The following is a 10,347-nucleotide window of genomic DNA, read 5'->3' on the forward strand; positions in this document are numbered from 1 at the left end:
TTTATTCTTTTTCTCTTGTAACACCCTCAACTTTTTATTCTTGTAAGAATTGAGAATGTAAAAGAGATATGGAAGAGAATAAAGAAGATTCAGAGTGTTTGTGTGAAGAATGAGAGAGATGAGCACAAGAACACAAGAATAACTTCCTGGAACAAAAGAGAGAGAGTAACCAGAAATGGGAGATTATACTCCTTACTTGCATTCAGGACGTGCATACAACATATATAGAGAGTTTAAACAATGAAAGAAATAATAAAGAAAGGGAAACAATAAAATAAGGTGCTCTGGTCAAGTGTGAAAGTGACAGCACATAACAGCTATTTTCTCCTTAAGTTAGACATGTGATCTTCTCCTCTTGACTATTTAAACTTGTCTCAGCATATTCCAACGGTCTTCTGCCTTCTGAAGTCATCCTGGACGTGTTCTATTACTCCCTTGGCTCCCAAGGCAAGCTAGGTCAAGGTAGATTGCTTGTGGAGCAAGACTGTACTGACTAACTTCCACTATAAGTAACTGAGCATCTGTTCTCTCTCTCTTTTTTATTTCCCTTTGGTTCTTCATCTCAATACTCCCCCTCAAGCTTGATCCAAGGAATTGGTCAAGCTTGGAAACATGAAGAACTTCCCTCATTAAAACCTTAATGTGCAAAACCCAGTGGGACAAAAACACACTAAGGAAAAAGAGTAGAAGCCTTCATGCTAGGTGAGTCAGTGAGATGTGAGGTCTATGAGTCCCAACTTAGAGTGGATGAACTCACAGACTTTGGTGCTTGCTGCCTTGGTGAAAATGTCAGCAAGCTGGTCTTCACTTCTTGTGTAACAAGGTAGGATGATCTGCTTCTCCACAGCTTGTCTAACCTTGTGGCAGTCTACTTCAATATGCTTGGTTCTTTCATGAAAGACTGAGTTGCTGGCAATATGAATGGCAGCCTGATTATCACAGTGCATTGTGATAGGTGTTGTAGTCTCAATGCCCAAGTCTCCAAGCAATCCCTTTATCCAGATCAACTCGTTGGTAAGCTTCCTCATGGCTCTATACTCAGCTTCAGCACTTGAGCATGACACAACCTTCTGCTTCTTGCTCTTCCAAGTTACCAAATTGCCTCCAATGAAGGTGCAATAACCAGTAGTTGATCTCCTATCAACTCTGTCTCCTGCCCAATCGGCATCACAATAGCCAACAATTTCTGTGCTTCCATTGCATGCCATCCATACACCCTGACCAGGAGCCACTCTCAAATATCTCAAGATCCTTTCAACCATGTTCCAATGGTGAATCTTAGGCGCCTGCATATGTTGGCTGACTTGGTTCACTGCAAAGCAAATATCTGGCCTGGTAATGGTTAGATAGATGAGCTTTCCCACCATCCTTCTATACTGCTTCACATCCTCATAAGGTTTGTCCTCAAACTCCCCCTTTCTAAGTACTTTGTAGCCTTCTTCCAGTGGGGTTTTGGCTGTTCTTCCTCCAAGGTTTCCTGCCTCACTTAAGAGATCAAGTGTGTACTTCCTTTGAGACAAGAAGAGCCCCTCTTTAGAGCGGCATACTTCAATCCCAAGGAAGTACTTGAGTTCACCTAAATCTTTAATATCAAAAACAGATTTGAGGAATACCTTGGTTTCTTTGATGCCTTCTTTGTCACTGCCTGTGATGATTATATCATCCACATATATCAAGATGACTACAATTCCTCTTGGACCAGAGAGAGTAAACAAGGTGTGATCAGCTTCTGATTTTCTGAATCCTCTTCCATTCAGTGTGGTACTTAACTTGTGGTACCATGCTCTTGGAGATTGCTTCAGACCATAAATTGCTTTCTTGAGCCTAAGAACATTTCCAGGTTTTACCAGCTTCTCTAGACCAGGAGGAGGATGCATGTATACTTCATCTTCTAACTCTCCTTGGAGAAAAGCATTCTTGACATCCATCTGCCACAATTCCCACTCCAAGTTTGTTGCAAGAGATAAGATGATCCTGATGGTGTGCAGCTTTGCCACTGGTGCAAATGTGTCTACATAGTCTTCTCCATATGTCTGAGTGAAGCCTCTTGCAACCAGTCTTGTTTTACACCTCTCCACCTTGCCATTAGGAAGAAACTTGATTGTAAACACCCACTTGCTGGTCACAGCTTTCTTTCCTCTTGGAAGTTCACTTTCATACCAAGTATCATTGATGATCATGGCATTGATCTCAGCTTCAACTGATTTTCTCCATATTTCAAGCTCCATTGCTTCTGCATATGATCTTGGTACATATGCTTCATCTAACCCAACCATGAAAGCTTGATGCTCAGATGGGAATTGCGCAAAAGAGCATACTGCTGAGGTGGGATGAGCTACTGCTTGACTGTTGAAATAGACTCTTGAACTTGTCCAAGTAGAGGGATCCTTCTTTATCCTTGTACTTCTTCTTAGTGTTTGAACCTGATCTTGTTGCTGCTCTTCTTCCTCATGAACTTGGGCAGTCTCCTGATCTTGTTCCTGATCTAGTGCACTCTCCTGATCATGAGCATCTGAACCTTGTTGCTGTTCTGATTCTTGTTCATTGCCCCCTTCAGGATCAGGATGAGTGACTTCTTCATGATCATGTTCAGTCTCTTGAGTAGGTGCAGCTTCTCTGGTTGCCTCCTTCTCCTTAGATAAACTGATTCCAAGATTCTCCAAAATAACTCTCAGGTTGTTAGCCTTATCTGATGCTTGAGACAGATCCTTGAGCTCATCCCAATTCTTCTCAGCATAGAAGCCTTTTCCTTCCATAAACTTCACATCTCTGGATACAAGTACTCTTCTTGTTTCAGGATTGTAGCACTTGTATCCTTTTTGTGTAGATGAGTATCCAATGAACATGCACTTCATACTCTTTGCTTCTAGCTTATTCCTTTGCTCCCCTGGTATTAGCACAAAGCAGACACATCCAAACACTCTGAGGTGATCAATAGATGGTCTGGTTTGGTTCAACACTTCATATGGAGAGATATCTTTCAACACCTTGGTAGGAATCCTGTTGATCAGGTAGCATGCTGTCACCACAGCATCACTCCAGAATCTCTTAGGAACATTTGCATGAAACATCATTGATCTTGCAACCTCCATCAGATGCCTATTCTTTCTTTCAGCCACTCCATTCTGCTGAGGAGTATAAGGACAGCTTGTTTGGTGGACTATGCCATGTTTTGCCAGGTGAGTCTTGAAAGCATTGCTTGTATACTCTCCTCCATTGTCTGATCTCAGTACCTTCACATTAGCCTTAAAGTGGTTAGTTACATAAGATTGGAAGTTTATAAAAGCATCTAACACACGATCCTTAGATGGAAGCAATGTAATCCAAGTGTATTTTGATTTTTCATCTATAAAGGTGACAAAATACTTGTGATTATCTCTAGACAGACATGGAGAAGTCCAGACATCAGAATGAATTAAATCAAAACATTTTTCATAGATTGTTACTGATGTTGGAAATACAGATTTGCAATGCTTTCCTAAGATGCATGCTTCACATTCAAGGTGACTAAATGACATATCAGGCATCATAATTCCTAATGCACGTGAGTGTGGGTGGCCTAATCTAGCATGCCAAGTAGTGCTATCACATAAATTAGTACTGGTCATGCAAAGAGGAGTAGGAGAGGAAGAGCAAGAAAGCTTAGTCTTTTGGAGATGGTACAGATCCCCTTTGCTGTTGCCTTCTCCAATCACTTTCCCTGTCTTAAGGTCCTGAAACTCAACATCATTAGGCCTAAAAACCACCTGACAATTCAGGTCAACCGTGGCCTTTTTCACTGAGAGTAAGTTAGAAGCAAAACCAGGCATATAGAAGGCAGTGGATTCCTTATCAAACAACTTGAGATTCCCTATTCCTTCTATCTTTACCATATCTCCATTGGCTATTGTTACATTCCCTAAGGCAGGCCTAATATCACTAATCAGATTCCTATCACTAATCATATGATGACTAGCTCCTGAATCTATTATGATAGGTTTAGAGATAAGGGAATGTGTACCAGACTGCTTTGAGGATATTATGGCTTTTGCTGCTTTGATCAGTGGCTCAATATCACTTACTTTTATTGGGCCATCCTTGATCAATGCCTTGTTCCAACTTTCTCCTTTATTAGGCTCACTGGTGAGAGCTGAGTACATAGATGAGCCATTCACAGCTTGCTGCTCCACAACTTCAATGGAGTCAGTCATGCTTGACTTGATCTTTTCATGTACTTGCCTCTTCTTGATCTTCAAGGCTTTTCTTAGCTTCTTTTTATGTCTCTTCTGATCACGCACATTCCTCACAGGAAGAACTACCTCTCTTTCTTCTTTAAAGAGGTTGTGTGTGCAAAGTTCTCTTTGAATCAAACCACACACATCATATAAGCTTGGTAGGCTTTCTCCTCTCAGTATATGCTTGATCAGAGAGTTGTAGCATGGATTCAGGGCCAAGAGCAGACTGAACACTCTGTCTTGCTCTTCCCTTTCTCTTAGAACTTCTGGATCTACTGAGCTTGGTCTCAGTGCATCTAGTTCTCCCCATAATTTGCTGAACTCGCCAAAGAATTGATTAAACTCCATCTCCTGTTGGCTCAGGTTGTTAATAAGCTGCTTGACCTTAAAGACCCTGCTCAGGTTGGAGATATTTCCATAGACTTTTTGTAGACTCTCCCACAACTCCTTGGCGCTTGTACAATGTGAGAAAGCTTCCAGGATTGGTACTGAGAGAGATTTCTGAATGATCTCAAGTGTTAACAGATCTTCTTGGACCCACTTGTCTTCATTCTTCAGGCTGCTCACCTGACTATCCTCTTGAATCATCTTCTCTGAAGCTCCAGCCTTCATGATATGGCTGTCCCAAAGTCCATGACTTCCCAAGTTAACTCTGGCCAATCTTGACCAGACCAAGTAGTTAGACCCCTCAAGGGTTACTGGAATCAATCTTCTTTCTATTTCCATGGTTGAATTTCTTTTACCCACTGGATAATAGAATGAAGAACACATAAATTTAAAAAAAAAAGAAAACTAAAACAAAAGAAAACTAAAACAGGGAGAAATCTTTGATGAAACCAGAGTGTGAGCTTAGATACTCAAAGAAAGATACTCTGATAATAGGATGAAGAGAACAAAGGATTTTGAGACCAAAAACAGAGTATGTGGAAAAACAGAGTAACTGGAAAACAGAGTAAGCACAAAAGAACAGAATTGAGACTTGCGGAATTTAAAGAGGTTAGGAGCTTAAAGCTCTGATACCATGTAAGAATTGAGAATGTAAAAGAGATATGGAAGAGAATAAAGAAGATTCAGAGTGTTTGTGTGAAGAATGAGAGAGATGAGCACAAGAACACAAGAATAACTTCCTGGAACAAAAGAGAGAGAGTAACCAGAAATGGGAGATTATACTCCTTACTTGCATTCAGGACGTGCATACAACATATATAGAGAGTTTAAACAATGAAAGAAATAATAAAGAAAGGGAAACAATAAAATAAGGTGCTCTGGTCAAGTGTGAAAGTGACAGCACATAACAGCTATTTTCTCCTTAAGTTAGACATGTGATCTTCTCCTCTTGACTATTTAAACTTGTCTCAGCATATTCCAACGGTCTTCTGCCTTCTGAAGTCATCCTGGACGTGTTCTATTACTCCCTTGGCTCCCAAGGCAAGCTAGGTCAAGGTAGATTGCTTGTGGAGCAAGACTGTACTGACTAACTTCCACTATAAGTAACTGAGCATCTGTTCTCTCTCTCTTTTTTATTTCCCTTTGGTTCTTCATCTCAATAATTCTCTATTCCAGTTTGAATACTAAAACTACTCAATAACAATCAAACATCATTACATATGTTTATTTTGTCATCTTGTCAAAATTATAATAATTAACAGTGACACGACACGACACAACTTGGGTGGATAGTAGATAACCCTTAAGACCGTGTCCTTTGGAAGAGAGGAGAGGGCAGAAGAAGAATCTAAGGATCCATCAAACACTACGTCTTATCTTTCAGCATTTTTATGTTCACCGCCTCTTTTATCCAGTACATTTACATTTTAATAATATTCAATTCTTTTGTGAAAATAGCTAGCATTTTCGTCACCGGAAAATTCTTGTACCAGCGACATACAAGCGATGTACTCATGTATATATGTGGGACTGGTGATGGGTAGACCTAACAAACAAACCAAGTTATGGGTAATTCTGTATTACAATCTTTAAAAAATTCTTCAAAAAATGTAATGGATCGTTTGAATACAACTATATATGTATATATAAATAATCAAAAGGGACAAATTCTATGTAGATCACCGACGTCAAGACTGGTCATACCCATATGCAACCCATATTGGCATATTGCAAGAATCATGCAAATAAACAATTATGAACATGATATAATATTATTTTCCTATGGTCCAAACAAAAATTTCTTACATTATTTTATGAACAAAAAGAACAATAACGTGACCTTGTACGGCACAATGGCCGACTAACTTAGACAAAGGCGGCATGGGCTCACGTGAAAACCGACCTTTCTTAAAAAAATCTCAAGCCCTTTAAAAGATTCAATCCCCAAAACCAGTCTCTCTCCATTTCCTTTTTCACTCTAGTTTCTATATTCTTTTCCTTTCCATATATATTCACACTCTTGAAAACATCTCTCCCCAAAGCAGAAACAGAGTCACCGGACCGGAAAAACAAAAAGAAAGTCCATATATTTAGATTCTGGTGACTCTCTGCTCTAATGGGTCGATCTCAAAACTCTCTCTTTCTTTTTCTACTTCTTGTTTTAATCTATGGCGTTTCCTCCACCACTTTCACCGTCGTTAACCAGTGCAGCTACACCGTCTGGCCCGGCCTTCTCTCCGGCGCCGGAACCGCTCCTTTATCCACCACTGGATTCTCTTTAAACCCTACTGAAACACGCGTCATCCCAATCCCCGCCGCTTGGTCCGGCCGTATTTGGGGCCGCACTCTCTGCACACAAGACGCAACAACCGGAAAATTCGCTTGTGTCACCGGAGACTGCGGCTCATCCGCCGTGGAATGCTCCGGCTCCGGCGCAGCACCTCCAGCGACGCTAGCTGAGTTCACCTTAAACGGAGCCGGTGGTCTCGACTTCTACGACGTCAGCCTCGTCGACGGGTACAACATCCCCATGACAATCGTCCCGCAAGGCGGCGTCTCCGGGAACTGCACCGTCACTGGCTGCGTTGCGGAGCTCAACGGCCCGTGTCCAGCTCAGCTGAAAGTGGCGACGACGGGGACCGAAGGAGTCGCTTGCAAAAGCGCTTGTGAGGCGTTTGGGACGCCGGAGTATTGCTGTAGCGGCGCGTTTGCAACGCCGGACACGTGTAAGCCAAGTGAGTACTCGCTGTTCTTCAAAAACGCGTGTCCGAGAGCTTATAGTTACGCTTACGACGACGGAACTAGCACTTTCACTTGCGGCGGAGCTGATTACGTCATCACTTTCTGTCCTTCTCCTAACCCAAGGTAATAATATTCTTTTTGCTTCGTTACTACAAAAAGCTATGATTGTCTTTCAAGTGGAAACATGAATTAGAACATTTGAATACAAATTGGTTATGTTTTAGATGAATAATTTCACCTTTTTTTTTTTTCACTTTTCTGTTGTTTCAAAAAAAAAAAAAATTCACTTTTCTGTAACGTTTTGAAAAATTGATGAGGTCAAATCACTGTATAGAAATCATGAAACATGCTTTTTTAATGTTTCCATAATTGACCGTGTTGTTCTGGCAATTTGTGAAATCATAAGACAAAACGACATTCTCATTTTCAACCAGTTGGAATATAATGATATCAACATAGTAAATCAAATTAAACTAAAATAGAAAATATATAATGGCTTTTGGCATTTATTACTATGCTCATGTGTGGTCCGACACGGCTCTTATGTTCATACCGCAAGTAGTTATATAAATATATAAACGTTATTTTAAATTAGATGTGTTGTGTTTGCGTAAATTTGTAGCGTGAAGAGTTCAACGAAGGGAGGAGGACTTGAGACCGAAGCCGTCAGCTACTCTGCTGCATCTCCAAACGCGTCCCCAACTCTCTCTACTGTTTTTTCGATTGGTGTTTTGGTTGTCGCGTTTAGGGCGGTTCAACACCTTTGGTGAAAGCTGTGCGGATTTGATTTTAATAACAGCATCATTCCATCTTTCTAAGAGAAAGAACAGATCATCAACCAAAGATGATCAGAAGAAAGAGTTAATTAGTGCGAGATGATTATTTTTAGAACGGCTAAGCTTGTGTGTGGTCCTAAAGTGCTAATGATCAATTTGTTTTAGATCGATTTATTATATAGTATAGTTATTACTTATTAGTTTTTTCGTAATTTGTTTTGACCTGTTGGTGGTCTTTACGGTGTTATGTTAGGAGACTTATATATAATAGTTTTGATTGCAGAATTAGTTGATTGGTAATTCGTTTTAATTCCTTTTTTCTGTCAAGTAGATTCGTCATAATAATCTATCTTGTATTTGTTGGATTAAGAAAAAAAAATTGTGTTCTGAAATCTTTATTGGACAAATAAACAGTTATGTTAATTTTGGATTTTCAATTTAACTAATTAGTATCTTCAGAACATAGAAACCTTACATTAAAAACAGAACAGAAGACTGTAAAAAGAGTGTTACAAAAGAAAGAATGTAAAAACTAAAAAGAGAAAAAAATGAAGTAGAAAACAATCGGGGAAGGTTGATGGTAGAGATGATTCCGTTAGAGAACGCTTCAATGGCAATTATTTGCGGACATCACTTTTCCTACTTACTGTCTCTAAGTTTCTCTCGATCCAGTTCATCGTCCTCACGTGTGTTAACAACAACATTCATCTTCTTTCTTCTTGGTCACGTCTGATTTCCTTTTAGGGTCCACTTTTTTGCATTTTTAGGGTTTTGGTTGTGGCGGAGATGGTCAGCTGAATGTAATGTTAGACTATTTTAAGGCATATTGTCTGTGGTTGAATTTTCTTTTTTTTTGTATTATGGAGAAGAGAAGGCAATGGGGGCTTCCAGGTTCATCAAGTGCGTTACCGTTGGTAATGGAGCTGTCGGTAAAACATGTTTTCTCATTTCTTACACCAGCAACACCTTTCCAACGGTAAGATACTCTTGTCTGACTATTATCTTATCTGAGTTGTGATGTGTCTGATTGAAAGAAAGCTTGTGTATATCTTCACTTAATGTTGAAGTACAGGACTATTTCCTGACCGATTTTGATAACTTTAATGCGAATGTGGTTTTTAGCGGACGCACGGTGATACCTTGTTAGAGGTTTTGATATTGGTTTTACAGGGCAGAAGGACTATAATAGATACCTTTGAGTTACCGTGGTGCTGTTTTTATCATACTAGTTATGAGTATGTCTCCAGGAAGTGAGATCCCAAGTTGGAGCACTACGCTCCTGGTGCCCCCAGCGTCCTTGTTGGTACCAAACTAGGTAACTTACTTGCTGCATCATAGTCTCTGTCTTCTTGGTATCTGCAGTTTGATACTTGGTCTCCTTTCCCTAACCTTGTTCCATTTTGTATTAGCTTTCGTGGAGGCCAAGAAGCTCTTCTGAAAAATCCATGACAGGGTCGTTCAAAAAGTATCGTGTTCATTTTGATTGATGTCTCTTAACTCCTCAAAGTCTTGGATTCTCATTGACTGGGATGAAACTAAAAAAAGCATGATTTAAAAGTATTGGATGCCTATTTGAGAGGCTCTAAGTATTACCATATACTGTGAGGGATAGATTCTAGTCACAGTCCTACTATTGGTAATGTTTATTCTCTATCTTAATACCACAACATATTAACTCCACCTTTGGTTGTCTGAAAGAACACACAGAAAGACATCAACAAACAAAAGTGGATCAAGAATCTTGTTGGACAAACACAGTGTTCTGATGATGACTAGTATTATCAAAAGAGGAACAAAACTATTCTCTTGATAAACCAAATCCATACGAACACTCTTAGTGTTTGATGATGACTAGTATAGAAAAGGAATAAGTAAAACGTGGGGGTGACCATAACATAACCAACCCTATTATGTTCTCTCTTGACCAACCAAGAAAAAGTGGTTTGACTTTAATTCCCATTGGCTTGGAGGTTTAAATTTCATAGTGCAAGTTGTTGGCTTATATGGTAGCCAGCCAAAGGAATGGACCTTTCTGTAATAGTGGGGCAGGGAGAAACATAAATGTTCAGTGATAGGTCGGTCCCCTTCTCACTTTTCTTTGGAATAGTCATCATCTAAGTGGAACACTGTTTTGTCTATTGGTCACTTGAACCTCTTGCTTCTTTTGAGAACCATATGGGTTAAACAAAACAGTAAAAACATAATAGGTGAATTTTTCAAACTAACAC

The 10,347-nt window shown here is 39.8% G+C and overlaps 1 protein-coding gene across 1 annotated transcript; it reads left to right on the forward strand.

Moving 5' to 3' along the window:
- Positions 1-6,548: 6,548 nt before the first annotated feature.
- On the forward strand, positions 6,549-8,404 carry LOC108818879 (thaumatin-like protein 1). The gene is made up of 2 exons (XM_018591828.2): positions 6,549-7,466; positions 7,966-8,404. Exons 1-2 carry the CDS (start codon positions 6,718-6,720, stop codon positions 8,111-8,113), a joined length of 897 nt encoding a protein of 298 aa, XP_018447330.1. The 5' UTR covers positions 6,549-6,717; the 3' UTR covers positions 8,114-8,404.
- The last annotated feature ends 1,943 nt before the right edge of the window (positions 8,405-10,347 follow it).

This window comes from Raphanus sativus, unplaced genomic scaffold (assembly GCF_000801105.2).
Source record: "Raphanus sativus cultivar WK10039 unplaced genomic scaffold, ASM80110v3 Scaffold0016, whole genome shotgun sequence".
NCBI classification, from domain to species: domain Eukaryota; kingdom Viridiplantae; phylum Streptophyta; class Magnoliopsida; order Brassicales; family Brassicaceae; genus Raphanus; species Raphanus sativus.